The sequence below is a fragment of the Natator depressus genome, chromosome 5, assembly GCF_965152275.1.
Source record: "Natator depressus isolate rNatDep1 chromosome 5, rNatDep2.hap1, whole genome shotgun sequence".
In the NCBI taxonomy this organism is placed as follows: Eukaryota; Metazoa; Chordata; order Testudines; family Cheloniidae; genus Natator; species Natator depressus.
This window is the reverse complement of record NC_134238.1, coordinates 35,488,155-35,506,354: the sequence shown is the minus strand read 5'-3', so window position 1 is coordinate 35,506,354 and position 18,200 is coordinate 35,488,155. Positions and strand designations below refer to the sequence as shown.

Below are 18,200 nucleotides of genomic sequence, written 5' to 3'. Positions count from 1 at the left end.
ACTTATTTTCCAATATGTAATGCTCCATTAATATGATCTAATTGCACCAGCAATTATGAAAAATTGTGGTGTGCAGAGGATCCCATTAGAAACACAACTGTAGCAAACACACTTTACTCAAAGGAGATGTTTTGTATAAATTATCTCCATTATAGCAAGAACAGCAGAATGGGTTAGAGGTTTAAAAATGGATCACAGTGATGTGCATATAGACAAAACAGAAGATGAAATAGCATATTCAGAAGCTAGATTTTAATTTCATGAGCTATTGTGCAGTTAGCCGAAAACCAATTAAACTTGCAGTAGCATTAGCATCTGTAAACTTAATGATGTAAACAGCTGCAAACCTCCACAACTGTATCAAAATTGAAATAATATTTACATGAAAATATAGCTTTGTAGCCCATTTTTAATTGGAAAGCACAGCTCTCCATTACACAGAGATGCACAGGAGGTACCAAGTATACACACAGTAAATATCTTAATGGCAAAGAATTCTTTAATCCATGGTTTCATTGATTCAGTTGACAATGGTGTAGTAATTAGAAAAAAGCTCTTCTCCTTGCTTAATCTCTCTCAGAGTGACAAGAACCACACACCTCAAGGGGCTGCAAAACAAGAGAAGTAAAAAGGGGCATTTCACCAATTTATTAAACTGATCATGGTAAGATGCTAAGACTGGTTATGGCTATATTAATTCTCGTTCACACAGAAAAACTAGAAATCCTTTGATACTGTACAAATATAGCTGAAATATACATGTCAAAGTATAGGCTATACTCATGTCCAATTTCAATCTTTAACAAATAGAAAAGCACAGAAAACATTTATATGTAAATATTGTTACAAAGTAGACAGGCTGTATACACAAACAAAAAAGACTTTGCCATGATGTGAGGAAAAGATACTAAAGCAGACAAGGCAGGGGCTATGGCAAGGATGTTCAAGCACAAGGACATTGTTCTACACACACCTACCACCAACTGCAGATAAACCTACACTGAGGCAAGCCACATCTGGAGAGGAGACCAGTCAGCTGAAGTCCTTGTCCTACCAGGACATATGATGAGAGTTGTAGCTTTTCCACAAGCCTTAGTTTATGGATCAAAAGCTGCTGTTGTGTTTAACATCATGTCAGCTGGACATGGTGAACCCTAAACTGAATCACAACTAGCTGGCACAATATTAAATGTAAGAGTCCTGTCTAAGCTAAGTGCCAAATAGTATTACTATCATGTATGATATCTCAGCTCTTCAAGAGCATGTTCTAATATGAGGTATGATGAGATTTTAAAAGTCTCAGAAGGAATCTGGATTTAAAATTAATGGGAACAGGGCAGTCAAATCTCTGCTGTAATTTCCAACTGGAGACGAGCCCTAAGCAGGTAAATTTAAGGTAGGTTGGGTCTGTTTATGGTGAATTTCCAAACTTGTCAAGTATTTGGGTTTCTTGTATGTGTATCTTAACTTTGCGGACAAGAAGTCAAGAAATTCAATTACATTCTTTATTTACCCTTAAATTACCAATACATATTCTCAGCTTTAACTTTGCCTTAACTAAGTCTTTTGTCTGAGATTAGTGATACAGTCTCTTCCGTGATATTGCCAACCACTCTCTCCACCCAAAAACTAATAGCTCCAGAACCACACGAAAAGTTTTAGCTGATCTACTACAACTTTGCATTGTAGAATATACTGAAGTCTGAAGAAGGTGATAGGTTCTCCAATCTCTAAGATCAAAAAACACTCAAGCCACTTGGCCAGATCAGCAGTTCATTGCATTCAAAAACAGAACTGATGCTGGAATCTGTTCAAAGTTTTTCATCCTGCTGTGAATCTTCTTAGATTTCAAAAAATGAATGTTTCCAGAGTCTTTGCAAAGAATAAATTTACAAGATCTCAGGTCATAACCAGGATTTTGTGACTATCCAGCTACAGATCAATTGCCCTTTGTATCACACAGTCTTTATTTTGCCAGAATTTGTAACTCTAGTAGTTTCAAATTGCATCTGCCTGAATATAAAGATATTGTGGATTTCCTCTAGCAAACTCATCCGCTTGCTCTCCTATCTAGAGAGGATATTAAGAGGATGATGCTAATCAGTTCAGACACCAAATATCACCTACTTTAAAAGGGATATAATCTGATAAGGAATATTGTCCACATTTTAAATTTACATTTCAATTAAAGTTAAAGGCACTCCTGTGATTGGCTACAATACAAGCAAAAATATAATATCGTTTCAGTGGAATTCACAAATTGTTCCTTGGCAGCTCTAGTAGTAGCTTAACAAAATTCATCCCCAGAGCTCTGCTGATAAGTGCAGGTATAAAACAGGTTCCCTTATAAAAGCTAACCCTTTCTTAACAGGGCTGTGTTTTTGTGTAGCTCACCTCAGCAGGGATGAACTTTGTTCACTTACTAATTTGGCTTTTTGAATGCTATAAAAACGTGTAAGTGTACTTACATAGGTATGTCATGGCTGTAGGCGATGTTTGGAAGATACTGTTTCAGTTCTATTGGAAAATATTCAGGCACATCAAACTCCTGATAACAGACGTTGGCTGCCTTGTCTTGGGGGGGGGGGGGGTGGAGGGACGGGGGAAAAAAAACAAAATTCTTATGCACGCCTGAGAAATTCGTAAGCAGTTTATATATGTAGATGCAAAGAATTCTTCTGAAAACAAGTACTAGCTGTGCTCATTATGAGTGAAATCCACCCCTGTGGTGAGAGCCAGCACAAGACCTATGCACTGCATAAGCCCCATTTAAGCCCTAGTTTGAGAGCTTAAGTGGTGCATAGGCCTTGTGTTGGCCCCCTGAGCAGGGGTCAAGTTCATCCTAATTTAACTAAATAGTAGTTCTTGTTATCCATTGGACCACCAGGGTGCCCAGCTTGCATAGCTCAGAATGGAGCTTACAGCATCAATAATACCTAGCTCTGTCTTTATGACCATTCACGCCTTAGCCTCTCTGGTCAGGATGCCTACATTGGTGGCACTTGTGCAGTGGTTTATTTATGATGTGGACACCTATTCCTGGGCAATGCACTGAGATCCACACTCATTTCACAGGCAGAGTCTCTGGGGACCATGAAACACTTCGTATCTCACAACCAATCCCATGAGCCACCCACTCTCTCAGCATTTTATAGTTATATATTTTGTATTGAGGAAGGGCATGAGGGTAAGTTGCCCCACTCTCTGTATCCCACAGTGTAGTCATATTAATTAACAAAGAGGTTGCTGGACTCATCTATTGCATATAGATTTCTGAGACTTCCTTAATCAAAAAATCCTTTTATAGTCAGTGAGTGAACTGTGATGTAAAAAAGCTTTCATTCAAAAATGTTTACCATGTATTAGGATTGCCAAATAAATTTTCAGAAGAATTATGTATTAACAACATTATGCCATATAAGAGGTTCTCCAACTATTCGTAAGAGGGACCAGTCCATGGATTTCCTTTCCCCTACAGTCCAAGTTTACTGCTTTTGTTTTCAAAATGTTGAATTCTGCAGACCAGCAGGACAGGACCACTAGGCATTAGCAGACTATACAAACGTGAGATTTTCAAAGCTGCCCTTGCAGATTTGGATACCCAATTCCCATTAATGACTGGAAATTTCAGCCTGAGAACCTCTGCTACACCATCAAGTGTGCTCAGGCCTCTTTGAAAAGGTCACTTCTGGATGGAGTGCCATTTTTTATCAATTACAGTGCTCCATCCCCAACAAAGTCATTTCCACACTTAAAGTCAGCTTGGAGACTAGGAAATCTACATTCCAACTTACTGTGTGAACAGTTGTTAACATACTGCCCTACCGCCAGTGGATTTTGCACAACAGGTGTGAGCCAAGTGATGTCGCTCATTTGAAAAGGACCAACTTGATCTCTCTTGCTGCATGATCTGAAAGGAGTTACAATATTAGCTAGAAATATAGGTTTCTTTTCTTGATGCTTGTTTTGACCATTATTTCAACTTCTGGAAATACACAAAAGTTAGCTTCGGTTACATTTCTCCAACAGCATTTGACTGATTCATTAGAGTATAAAACTGGCATTCAGGCAATAGATTATTCAAAAGACAGGCTGATCCTTTAAAAATAGAATATTAAACAGTTTAGCTGTGTTATGCAGGAGGTCAGACTAGATGATCACAGTGATACCTTCTGGCTTTGGAATCTATGGCTTTTATCAAAACCCCAAGGACTAAATAAAACAGGATCTATCAGAGAAGCTGAAATGAGGGCATTCTTACAATAAGCAAAAACTATCCCCAAACTCACCATCTTTAAAGAAATATCATTACTTTCAATTTCCCTTTTGGGCTGTGTGGAGAAGGGCCACTACAAGGTCACCCTCAGTCTTGTTCCCAGAACCCAAACTAGATACAAGGGGACTGTCCTTTCAGGTTGTTTCCTGGTTATTGTTAATTCTATTTTGGATGTGTGATGTTTACATTCTGCACAGATGTTGCTATAAATTGAATTTCCCTGGAAACTAAAATTTGGTAAAGTGCATGTTAGCCCCTAGGCTACTCAAAGTACAGACTTACTCTTCTGCATTTATTCAAAGTCCTGCTTTATTCAAAGCTTTTTAAAGGCAAGTTAGGGCCAGATAATATACCTTTTGGTACCAGAATTCATGCTCTGTGACATGCAAAGATTTTCTTTTCTAATCCATCAACCAGATTTAATTAGAAACCCGAAAAATATGCTTTAAAAACTTTATACTCAATCACTAGATTTAAGCATATTTTCCTCATTAAAAAATATCACAGCTATTTAGGCAGTTTTCAACAAAGTGCATCTTGTCAAATTTACGGATTGGCACACGACGTGATATTAATATATCACATCCAATAGCTTCCAGCCTCATTACAAGAGAATAGACTGACCACACTGCATCTTATATTACAGTACATAATACTTTATTTTATTTTTCCCCATATGGTAAATCGGATAAACCCAACTACTTTTGGTTTCAGATAACAGTGTGATTAGATAACCATAATACCTTTCAATACGTGAATTGATTTTTGTTCTCCTATTTCTTTTGATTGCTTACCTGTACACCGCTTTTGATATTCCTTTATCATTCCCATCAATAAGTACACCATCTATGCATCTAAAAATAAATGGATTGCCAATGGACTGGAAAAAGATGGGCTCATACTTTTGATATACTGTACCTGTTGTAAGACAGACATGGATATTTTAGAAGGCAATAAATAAAAGTGTCAAAATGGGGTTAGTAGTCATGATCCAGTCTCCCAGAGAGAGGCCAAAAGTGGCAGAGAGATAAGAAGATTATTCTTTCCTCAGTTCATGAACTGCCATTAATAATTTTGAAAGAACAGACAGAACTGCACTGATCTGATGTTTCCCCAGTCCAGCAGTTGCCCTCTCATGGTATATCTGTGCCATCATCTTAGAACTTAGAAGCTGCTCTAACTTAAGCTAACTTGCTATGGTCTCTCTAGGTCAGGGCCATAAACCAACTGAGACACAGAATAGGTGTAGCCCATGCATACTCCACTCTGCCCTGCTCCCCTTCCCTGTATCTCCACTAGGGGGAGCAGTTGGCTACAGAACTGGCTATACCACTTTATACCAGGTGAGAACTCCCCTACAAGCAGGGTAATTCTCAGCTACCCAATTAAGTCCAGATTCCACCGTCAGAGAAGCACAAATGATCACAACAAGAGATGAAAATTTAGGCTGATGTTCCTAAATGCCAACTCAAACTCATCCTGGGATTTGATAATCCATTTCTGCCTCTTACATCACCAATCACAATAAACATTCTGCAATAAGAATTTAACTGGTGATTGTGTTGTTCACAGCAGAACAGAATTCAGCTTGCTCTCTGACAGCTGTCCTGACTCTGAAGTGCTAACAGAACTAAAAATGTTGTTAAACAAAGTAAGCTAATGTCACTCCAAGAGACAAGGAGTTGGAGCAAAGTAAGAAGTGACATTTTTTCATATTCACTTTTTGGAGCATAGCGTCACTAGGTAGGAATTTTACTCATTGTTCCCCTATTGTGGTCTTCTACAACCTTTTCCTGTACATTCTCCTTTCATTCTTAATTTTATAAATATATCTTTGTGCTGTGAAATTTTCTATATTCTGCCTCCTGATATCGATAGAGAGATTAATAGACTCAATCCTGCAAACACTTATGCATATGAACAACTTTATGAACATGAGTTGGTTCACTGAGTTACATGGGATTGCTCACATGCATAAAATTACTCATGTGCATTAGTGTTTACACAAATCAGGGACAAATTTTCTACCAGTTCAAACCAGATCTTGGGTACTCAGAGAACATGAAATATAATCTTTTTTCTTATCACCAAAAGATCTCCAAATCAGTTCACACATGGAAATACCTTTACAAATATTAACCTGTGATTTTAGCAAGGTATCAAAGTTAAAATGCTAAAAAAGTTAAAATTGAGATACCAATTCAGTCATGCAATCAGTAACCGCGTAGGCAGAAATCATGTTTAACTTATTCGGAAAAATGACAAAGTATTTCATTACCAGGATACATAGATACAAGTGCCCCTTTTGGCACAAAACCTTTGTTAACAAAGACTCCTGTTCCAGCAGAAATCAGTGAACTCCGATTGCGAGTAATACTGAACCCTAACGTATTAAACAGAACTTCTTCTGGATTAAAGATGTTTTGACTTTGATGGTTGTAACCAGTTGTTTTTGATCTCTTAAACTGAATAGTCAGTAATTCCAGATATTTGGATTTAACTTCTGGAAGTAAGGCAAAGAAGTCCATTTGTCTACCAAAGTCATTCATGAACAGAGCTTTAAAGATTTTCAGCAGTGTTTCAAGGACATCTTCATCAGAGATAATTTTGTCTTTGCACTTTTCTGGTACGTATCGGATGGTCCTGTGGCAGAAGAGAAAAAATATTCTAGCAATCAAGTTTGCCTATAAGAACAAGTATTCAGAAATATTATGGCAACAATAAGCACTTGATTGCTTTTACGTTACATGGCTGAAACAAGCAATACAAAAGGATAGTCTTTCATGCATATGCACCCTTGAATTTTTGAAAATGCAGGTCGATGGCCTATGCAAGCTTTGAACCTTAATGATACCTCATTAAAATACATTGCTCATGTGCTAAGTAGTGAAGAAAGTAACAATTCCTGTGTAGATTAAACAGTATGCTGATTAGTGTGGCTCTAATATATATATTTCTTAGAACAACGTTCAATTAGTTAATATCAAGTAATTTTACTATTAAAAAGAGGCCTGATATGATCTTGTTAAATTTAAAAAGAAATATTACCCATCTGGCTACTCTTGTGCATTGGCTATAGCATTATTAAAAAGACTGGTTTAAAAATTTTTGATGCAAAACGACAGGTAAAATTTTCAAAAATACCTAAATTACAAAGGAGCCTAAGTCCCATTTTCTAAAGAGACGTAGGTGCTTAGGAGCCTTAATCTCATTGAAAGTCAGTGAGAAAGTTAGGTTCCTAAGGGTGATATTCAAAAGAAGGACTTAGGCTGAGCATTTGCAGTACCTAGTGGCCCCGGCTGCCAAGTGGGATTCATAGCCGTGAGCTGGGTGGCTCCCTAGGCACCTAAAAAGGAATTAACAGAAACCGCTGTGCTAAATGGGGAGTCACCTAAAGGAGCCAGTAAGAAAAGCTCTGGGGAGAGGTGTGGCCTACGCCCAGCCCCTCAAAGGGAGTTAGATGTCTAAGGCTATGTCTACACTACACAGCTTTTAGCGACAGAGCTGTCTCACCACAGCTGTGCCACTAAAAGTCGTGTAGTGTAGCCGTGTTTGTCGGCTCTCCTGCCAACAATGTGGTGTTCACACTGGCACTTGTTGCGGCAAAACTTTTGTCTTTCGGGGGGGCGGGGGGGGGGTTAACACCTCTGAAAGACAAAAGTTTTGTCATTCAATTGCCAGTGTCATTCAATAGCCTAACTCCAGGCTAGAGGAAGCTCTTCTCTCCACTTGGGATTCACAGCCATGAACCCTCTCCTAGAGTTGGGTGTCTAAACCAGATAAGCCCTTTGTCGCGAAAAACCATGGAAACTTCAGTGTCTACAGGGTTAGGCCACAGCTGAGGGTGGTTGTGAGGATCTAACTTTTGGATTTAGGAGCCTAAAGTGGCAGTGGACACTAAAGTCCACCTTGTGAATCTCAGCTTAGGTGCCTAAGTCACTTTTGAAAATGGGACTTACCTGTCTAAGTCACTTGGGCACGTCTGAAAATTTTTGATGTCTCATTCTGATCTAGTCCCACCTGAACTGGCTGTTAAGAAAGAATTTTAAAGCATAAATAAAACAAAAGAACAATAATCTTAAACCTTTTCAACTATTATCCTAGGCTAGCTTGAACACTTAAAATTGATGACAGGAAAACTCTAGATGCATCCGATGAAGTGAGCTGTAGTTCACGAAAGTTTATGCTCAAATAAATTTATTAGTCTCTAAGCTGCCACAAGTACTCCTTTTCTTTTTGCAAATACAGACTAACACGGCTGCTACTCTGAAACCTAAATTTCATAGTTACTTTTTGACTTTTCTTTTACAAAGGTGTGAAAATAGCAAGATTAGAACCTACATTCTTAAGCTTCTAGTTTCCGACTTTATTCAGAATTGGATTCTGTAATATGGTAAGAACAGTAAGACATTGTTATAAAGCTACATTTTCTGCTAACTTAAGACACCCTGCATATGTTTACAAGCATACAATATAGTGGTTTTCAAACTTTTTTTCTCAGGACCCAGCTGAAGAAAATTGTTGATACCCGTGACCCAACAAAGCTGGGGATGAGGGGTTTGGGGTGTGGGAGGGGCTCGGGGTGTGGGAGGGGCTCAGGGCTGGGGCAGAGAGTTAGGGTGTGGGGGTGAGGGCTGTGGCCGGGAATGAGGGGTTCAGGGCGTGGGAGGGGGCTCTGGGGTGGGGCCAGGGATGAGGGGTTTGGGGTGCAGGAAGGGGCTCCGGGTTTGGGACGGGGCTCAGGGCTGGAGACATGCACCACGGACCGTGCTGCGCCCCAGAAGCAGCCAGCAGCTGGTCCAGCTCCTAGGAGGAGGCATCCAAGCGGCTGCACACAGCTCTCGCCCCCAGCCACCACCCCCCCAGCTCCCACTGGCCAGTGTTCGGGGTGGGAGCAGTGCATGGAGCCCCGTGGCCCCCCCGCCTAGGAGCCGGACCTGCTGCTGGCCGCTTACGGGGCCCAGCACAGTGTCAAAACAGGTAGGGACTAGCCTGCCTTAGCCGGGCAGCACCGTGGACAGAACTTTTAACGTCCCAGTCAGTGGTGCTGAGCAGAGGCACTGCGACCCAGTGCCTTCCATTCCACGACCCAGTATTGGGTCACAACCCGCAGTTTGAAAACCACTGCAGTAACAGACAGCCCAGGAGTGATTGTAAGGCCGTGATTCATTAGAAGAGCTCTGTTGAGATCATTAAATGACAAGAACTTGACTTGAGATACTTATTAGTTCCACCAGATAATCAATTTAATGTTGTATTCAATCCAGGGCTTCTGTTGTTTATTACAAAAATTAGAAGTAACAAAGACCTATTTGACCATCTAATCCAAACTCCCGCCAACGCAGAATTGTTCCCTACAGTACATTCTCAAATGCTTTCTTCGTTCTAGATTTAATGGCTCAAACAACAAAGCTACCATTTCCCTTGGAAGATTATTCCACAGTTTGATGCTGTACCTCTTTGAAAGTATATTCCTTGATCTGTAAAATGTATAGGGGACACAAGTGTAAGATCTCAGAGCAGCAGACTGAGGAAAATAGCATATGGCAATATCATCAGTAAACAATGTGACCAAGCAGACAGAAGAAAGGAAAAAGAACATAACTTCTTCAGGTTTCAGAGTAACAGCCGTGTTAGTCTGTATTCGCAAAAAGAAAAGGAGGACTTGTGGCAGTCCTCCATAACTTCTTCATGCACTGAACGTATGGATCAGGGGACAGATAATTTAGCTCTCAGTATAATCCTGTCACGCTCACTATATAAAAAATTAAGACAAGAATCTTTTCAAAACCACCTAAGTGGCTTTGAAGGCCCAAATCTCATTTTAAAAAATGGACTTGGGCACCTAAGAACCTAAGTCACATTGGAAAGGAGACTGGAGGTCCTGAATCACTTAGATACTCCTGAAAATGGTTTCAGAGCAGTAGCCCCTGCTAGTCTGTACCAGCAAAAAGAACGAGTACTACTAAGGTGCCCAAAATCAATAAACGTGTTAGTCTCTAAGGGTGCCACAAGTACTCATTCTCCTTTTTACTTTTGAAAATGTTACTCTCCGCTTCCATTTAGATCATCTGGCAGGCACCAAGACCTGGGTCTTGTATAGTCCTTAAAACGCAGCCCTACCCTGAAAAGCTAATGTGGAAAAAGAAACTTACTAGTTAAGCGTGGTGCTCGGTGTATGAAATCTTGCTCCTATTAAAATCAAAGGAAACGCTGCCAATGATTTCAATGGGGGCAGGATTTCAGCCTCTGTATTCAGCTTTGTAGGTGTTGGGTACAGAGTAAAATACACTCTTCCTACGCTGGAGTCCCGCCACCACTGCAGAGCGAAGAAAGCTATGGGAGGGGGAGCTGGAACTTCCGATGCTGCCGCAGGCAGCGACCTAGGACCTGAGCTCCTTTTGCCTTGCCCGCCCGCTTACTATGGGCGACGCTGCCCCGGGAGCAATGAATCCAGCTCCTGTGCAGATACCTCAGCGCGTTTGCTGGGATGACAAAGCAGATGGGATCTGAAAACAGCCGAGGCATAAACTCGGAGCTGAGGCGCGTTTAGGGTGCCGGTGTGGGGGAGGCAAGAGAGAAGCCGACCCCCAGGTTTACCTCCACACAGCCCGGGCTGGGAATGGGCTCTGATGCGTCAGCCCCCGACCCCCCCGGCTCAGGCAGGTGGCGGTGACCCGCAGCGGAGAGGAGCAAGGGCGCTCCAGCCCCGCCGCACGCTCCCTGCCCCGCGCCGGTTCAGGCGGGCCGCTCCTGGCAGGCGGCAGCGTTTGGGTCGCGCGCTCCGCAGCCCGGGGGCGGGTCTGTTTCCACCGCGGGCCGTTTCCCGGGGACAGGCTCCCCGCCACGCCCGGGGCGCTGGGCCCGGCAGGGTGCGCCCGCGGCCCCGGCCCGCTCACCTGCGCTTGCGGCGGAGGTGGAGCGCGATCCAGGGCACGAAGCGGTACCTGTAGGACGCCCAGCGCCGCAGCAGGGCCCGCAGCATGGCGAGAGAGCCCAGGGCCGCCCCTTTCCCCCTGAGCGGGGCCGGGCCTGGCGTCCCACAGGCGCCACGTGGCCGGCGAGGTCTCGCGACACTGCCCCCGCTGGCGCCCAGCCCGGCGCCCGGGCCACGCTTCTACCCCCACCCCCGCTCTGGGAGGGGGAGCCGCCGGAGTCCCCGCGGCTGGCGGCCTGGTGCGCAGGCGTAGTAGAGACATCATCGACTGTCATTGAGCTCAACGCGGACTCGCGCTGAGTCTATGGTTACTTATAGCCCCGGTCGGCTCAGGTCACTTTAGTGGAGCCCCCCGTGATGACGTCAGAGGTAACGCAGCCAATCCCCCCACCATTGCTGTACTCCTTATTTGCATGAGGGAGTTCGATTGGTTGGAATGGCTCAGTGGTCTGAGTTTGATCGGACTCATGCATGAACAGTTCCTTCCTATCCCTACCTCACTTGGCCCAACTGTTAGGGCTGCCTGCTCGTTTGTGCATGGAGCCAGCACTGCTGGGGAAACTGAGGTATGAATGCAGATGGAGTCCTTAAAACACAGGCAGTGAGATGAGAGTGACCAGCTAGCAAGTGTGAAAAATCAGGACTTTTTTGAGGGGCAGGGGTATAGTTGGGTATGTAAGAGAAAGACCCTAATATCTGGACAGGGATGGAGTGATTAATAGACTAAAGTAGAAAGTAATACAGAGATACAAAAGTTATTATGGGTATGGAAAGGCTGCCGTATAAGGAGAGATTAAAAAAACTGGGACTTTTCAGCTTGGAAAAGAGATGACTAAGTGGGGGATACGATAGAGGTCTATAAAATCATGAGTGGCGTAGAGAAAGTAAATAAGGAAGCGTTGTTTACTCCTCATAACACAAGAACTAGGGATCACCAGATGAAATTAATAGGCAGCAGGTTTAAAACAACCAAAAGGAAGTATTTTTTCACACAACACACAGTCAACCTGTGGAACTCCTTGCCAGAGGATGTTGCTAAGGCCAAAACTATAATAGGGTTAAAAAAAGAAGAGGAGGTTACTCACCCTGTGCAGTAACTGACGTTCTTTGAGATGAGTGTCCCTGGGGGTGCTCCACTGCAGGTGTTGGTGTGTCCCTGCTCCTTCGCTCAGAGATTTTTACAGCAGTACTCATACCAGTTGTGCATGTGGAGAGCCTGCCCCCCTCACTCTGAGTGTACCTTAATAGTATGTGTGCGTGACCAGTCTCCTCAGTTCCTTCTCTACAATGGAGGCTACCCCAACTCCGAAGTAAAGGGGAGGAGGGTGGGTAGTGGAGCACCCACAGGAACACTCATCTCGAAGAACGTCGGTTACTGCACAGGGTAAGTAACTCCTCTTCTTCTTCGAGAGATGTCCCTGTGGGTGCTCCACTCCAGGTGACTGAAAAGCAGTGTATGTCAAAAGCAGGGACTTCGGATTTGGTAGGAATGCAGTAGATAATACAGCTCTGCCTAATCGTGTATCAGAGAGAGGTCCTTCAGTAAAGGCATAGTGCTTTACAAATGTGTGTTCAGAAGACCAAGTGGCTGATTTACAGATGTCAGCCAGGGGAACTTTGCGTAGAAAAGCCACGGAGGTAGCTACAGATCTAGTGGAGTGAGTTCTGATGCCGGCTGGAGGTGTCACTTTCTTTATCTGATAGCACAATCGGATACACTCAGAAATCTAATTTGAAAGTCTCTGGGTAGAAATAGGTGTTCCTTTGGAACGTTCCGCGATGGAGACAAAGAGTCTAGAAGGGTTCCTAAAGGGCTTGGTTCTATCCAAATATAAGGACAAAGCCCTGCATACGTCGAACTTATGCATGGTGGATTCAAAAGAGTTTGCACGTGGTTTAGGAAAGAAAGTGGGTAGGTGTATCGGCTCATTGATGTGGAATGACGAATGCACCTTTAGAAGGAATTCGGGATGTAATCGGAGGGTAACCTTGTCCTTAAAAAATAGCGTATACGGTGGGTCTGCCATGAGAGCTGATATTTCTCCTGCCCGTCTGGCAGAGGTGATTGCCACTAAGAATGCTGTTTTCATAGATGTGTAAGAGGGATCAAGTGGCTAGGGGCTCAAATGGTTGTTCAGTTAAGCAGGAGAAAACTAAGTGAAGGTCCCACGGAGGGGTAGGAGGTCCCACGGAGGTGTAGGATGATCATTTAGTTTATCTCCCATTTGTGATCCCAGGGAAAGCGTCTGCTTAATTTGTCTGCTGTGGTATTCATAGCTCCGGGAAGATAGGCGGCTGACATCTGAATGTTGTTGGCAAGGCACCAATTCCAGAGTTTCATGGCTTCTGTGCAAAGTGAGTGAAAGCAAGCCCCTCCTTGCCTATTTACATAGAACACGCAGGCAATGTTGTCTGTCATTGTCAGTACATGTTGGTTCTGGATTAATGGGAGGAAGTGACGGCAGGCGTTGCATATGGCTTGAAGCTCCAGGACGTTTATGTGTAGGGAGGTTTCTGTTGAAGACCATAGCCCCTGGGCTGTGTGGTGGGACATGTGTGCACCACACCCTGTGAGGGATGCATCAGTAGTCATTATGAGGGATGGAGCATCCTGAAGAAAGGAGACTCCAGAGCAGAGGTTGGAGGGAACGGTTCACCATAGGAGAGAGTCTTTGACTCTGAAAGGTATGGATAGAGACTTGTTTAAAGCGTGCACATTCGGTCTGTAAACTGTGGCCAACCAAGCCTGGAAGCACCTCATGTATAGTCGTGCGTTTTGGACCACGAAAGGGCACGAGGCCATGTGACCTAGTAGTTGCAGACAGTCTCGAGCGGTGACCTGAGGACTGTTGCGAAGTCTCGTTGCCAATAGTTTTGTGATGTTGAAGCGATCGGGTGGGAGAGATGCTATTCCCATTTGGAAATCGAGGTGTGCTCCTATAAACTCCAGGTGCTGGGTAGGAGATAATGTAGATTTGTTTTTGTTTATGTAGGCCAAGGGATAGGAAACAATAGACGTGAGCTGCGTGAATCAAAGCGCTTCATCTAGTGTTGAGGCTTTGAGGAGACAATTGTCGAGGTAAGGAAATATTATGAGCCCTTGTTCCCTGAGGTAGGCAGTGACTATGGCTAGGAGCTTGGAAAAAACACGAGGGGTGGTGGATAGGCCGAAGGGTAGCACCCTGTATTGAAAATGTGTCGAGTCGAGGGTAAAATGAAGGAAACGTCTTTGGGCCGGATATATAGTCACATGAAAATAGGCGTCCTGTAGATCGAGGGCTGAAAACCAATTGCCCTGCTCCAGCGCTGGGATTATGGTGGTGAGGGTAACATTTTGAACTTTTGCTTTTTGATAAATTTGTTAAGCCGCCTGAAGTCGAGGTTAGGTTGCCATCCCCCAGTTTTCTTTTCTGTTAAGAAATAATGGGAATAAAACCCCCCTTCCCTCTGTGTCGTTCGGGCACAAGTTCCACTGCTCCCAATAGAAGATGATGTTGTACCTCTTGGAGGAGCAGTTGGTCATGAGCGGGGTCCCTGAAGAGGGACACGGAGGGTGGGTGGGTAGGAGGCAAGGCTAGGAAAGGGATCGAATACGCAATTGTGACAACCTCTATAACCCACTTGTCGGTGGTAACGTTCTGCCATTGATGGGAGAATGGTTGTAGGCGGTGTCCAAAAATAGGGACATGCAGTGTAAGCGCTGAAGTGGGAACTTTGTTTTCTAAACCCTCGACCAAGGCTTCAAATCTGCTTATTAGTTGGAGGGGATTGAGACGCTGCCGAGGAATTGGGACAGCAACGCTAGTATCTGGGTCTCTGGTGTTGCTGTTGCTCATGTGATCTATGGAATTGCTGGGTATATGCGGGGTAGCGTGGACACTGGTAAGGTTGATATCTATATTGTCGCCTTCTGGTTGTAGGGGTTTGAATTCCTAGAGACCGGAGAGTTGCCCTTGAGTCTTTCATTGAATGAAGTACGTCGTTCATCGTGGAGGCAAAGAGTTTGTCACCGTCGAAGGGAAGATCTTCAATGGTATTCTGGACCTCTCGAGGAAAGGAAGAGGAGGAGAGCCATGAACCTTGGCGCATGACCACTCCTGTAGCAGTGGATCTTGCTGCAATGTTGGCTGCATCGAGAGCGGTTTGAAGAGCGGTACGTGAGATGATCTGTCCCTCAGAAACTAGAGCCGTGAATTGTTTTTTCTTCTGGAATGTCATCAATAAAGTCCATGACTTTGTTGTAATTTTTGTGGTCATATTTTGCCAGGATGGCAGTATAATTAGCAATGCGAAATTGTAACATGGAAGATGCGTATACTTTATGTCCAAGCAGATCTAATTGCTTACTGTCCTTGTCAGATGGCGTGGAGCAGGGAAACTGGGGTTTGGTCTTTTGGTTGACTGCCAATGAGTTTGGCGCTGGATGAGTGAAAAGGAATTCAGAGCCCTTGGAAGGGATGAAGTACTTGTGATCTGCTCATTTACAGGTAGGTAGGCTTACAGAGGAAGTCTGCCAGATGGCCGTAGCAGGTTCCAAAAGGGCTGCGTTGATCGGTAATGCAATCCTAGAAGAAGAAGAGGGCTGCAGGATGTCCATTAACTCAAGCTGCTGTTCAGGAACCTCCTCCAAGTTAATTCTTAACTCACTGGCAACTCTTTTGAAAAGATCTTGAAATTTTGAGAAACCATCCGAAGATGTGGGGGGAGGAGGAAGTAAGGCTTCATCAGGCATAACAACTGGGTCTACTGGGTTTGAGGCAGGTCGTGACTGATCCTGCAGTTGTGACGGTGTTGCCTGGTGTCTTATGTCAGTGGCAGGTTTGTCAGCTGGGGATGCCGGGCAGGTGTCGTGCCTGGTTGAGGTGGCATAGCGAGTGTGGTCTCGAGGATAAGATGCCCATGGGGCCCAATATTGCCACTGAGGTGGGAAGGGCATAGGTGGTACCATCCAGGGGTTTACGCACCACGGGGCAGGATCCTGAGAGTAGGACAAAGTAATTTTTCTCTGACCTCTATTGATTGGGGTCTGAGGATGGGAGATTTGATATGGTGAAAATTCCCCCTGCAGTCCAGCTTCCTCATCACTGGAGGAAGGCTGTCCGGACCCTGACTGAGCATTTGGAGAGAGTAGGCATTGAGTAGGGGTGACTGCAGGATAGGTGACACCAGCAGGTCCCTTGACTGTGTAAATTGTGGTGCTGGAGCTCCTCTGTGAGGTGAGGGCTGTGCAAGGGGAATCTGCTGTGAAGAAAAGTTCCTCTGCACCGTTGTCCTGAGCATTGTTTCACTGCCGGCCAGCTCAGCGGGTGTCAGTGCCGGGAGAGCAATAACAACCTGCGGGGGGATCAGGCATGTCAGCATGTGTCGGCAACGCTTCCGTCGCGGTGCCTAACGGGGCCAGATGAGAGGCAGGCAACTGGAAGCCTGAAGCCTCGGGAGTAGAGCTTCATAGTACCGCTGCAGCTGCAGGCCGGCTTCGCGTGGCACCGGAGGAGCCCAGCATGTCAAAAGTGCTCAGCCGGGGAAGCGCCGGGAGGGAGGCTGTAGACCTCGCCGGGGCAGTCTTCTCCTGCAAAGTTCCCTTTGTGGGTGAGAGAAGGTGCTGGTTTTTTGAAGTTTTTTTGTCCTTCTTTGAGGCGTGCAGGGTAGGGAGGGGGTGCTGTGGCGTGCAGTGGAGCTGGAGTCGGTGCCCGGGTCTGCAGCTGACCCTAAAGATTTTTGAAGGAGCAGCAGTTTTAGCCTCAGCTCCCTGTCCTCCCGTGCCCCAGATTTAAACTTGCTGCAGTGGGCACATTTTTGCGGGATGTGGGACTCCCCCAAACATTTAATGCGTTTTGAATGGCCATCAGACAGAGGGATGGCGTCATTGCAGGTAGAGCAGCGCTTAAAGCCAGGGGAGCCAGGCATGTTGGAAGCGGCTGCTTCCGAGGAAATTTTTTTTTTTAAGAGAGAAAAAGATAGAAAAAAGGTAACTAAGTGTTACTGGTAACAAACTAACTAGAAAGGTAATTGTAACAAAGGGAGAGAAAAAGTGTCTAATGAGTCTGCTGAGCTCCGTCTCAGGCCGGGGACGGTAGAGAAGGAACTGAGGAGACCGGTCGAGCACGCACACTATTAAGGTACACGCAGAGAGGGGGGGGCAGGCTCTGCGCGTGCGCGACTGGCACGAGTACTGCTGTAAAAATCTCTGAGCGAAGGTGCAGGGACTCACCAACACATGGAGTGGAGCACCCACAGGGACATCCCTTGAAGAAGAACTAGATAAATTAATGGAGGATAGGTCCATCAATGGCTATTAGCCAGGATGGGCAGGGATGGTGTCCCTAGCCTCTGTTTGCCAGAAGCTGGGAATGGGCAGCAAGGGATGAATCACTTGATGATTACCTGTTCTGTTCATTCCCTCTGGGGAACCTGGCATTGGCCACTATTGGAAGACAGGATACTGGGCTGGATGGACCTTTGGTCTGACCCACTATGGCCATTCTTATGTTCTTATGATTTCCAATGTCCTCCTCTGCTAGAGTCACATACTTTTAAGGTCTTTGGATCTTTAAAAAATATACAACAAATAAATAAGAGGTTTAGTGGCCAAGTGGTAGCATCATGCACTGCTGTGGTGAGATCTGAGTTCCTGAGCCAAGCTCAGTCACTTTACTTTGTTGTAAGTAATAGTGATCGTACCTCTCAGCCACGGAGACTGAAGTACTCCATTCGTCTACTGAATGGTAAAAAGAAAAGGAGTACTTGTGGCACCTTAGAGACTAACCAATTTATTTGAGCATAAGCTTTCGTGAGCGATAGCTCACTTCATCGGATGCAGTGAGCTGTAGCTCACGAAAGCTTATGTTCAAATAAATTGGTTAGTCTCTAAGGTGTCACAAGTACTCCTTTTCTTTTTGCGAATACAGACTAACACGGCTGTTACTCTGAATACTGAATGGTAGGTACCCCTACCCCACAACACCAAAATGGCTCTAACCCTCAGCA

General features: G+C 44.7%; 1 protein-coding gene across 1 annotated transcript; it reads right to left on the bottom strand.

The window, feature by feature from the left end:
• Nucleotides 1-294: 294 nt before the first annotated feature.
• On the bottom strand, nt 295-11,379 carry SETD9 (SET domain containing 9). The gene is made up of 6 exons (XM_074952565.1): nt 11,176-11,379; nt 6,555-6,919; nt 5,071-5,194; nt 3,795-3,910; nt 2,469-2,574; nt 295-608 (listed from the first exon to the last, which is right to left on the bottom strand). Exons 1-6 carry the CDS (start codon nt 11,259-11,261, stop codon nt 521-523), a joined length of 885 nt encoding a protein of 294 aa, XP_074808666.1. The 5' UTR covers nt 11,262-11,379; the 3' UTR covers nt 295-520.
• Nucleotides 11,380-18,200: the final 6,821 nt, after the last annotated feature.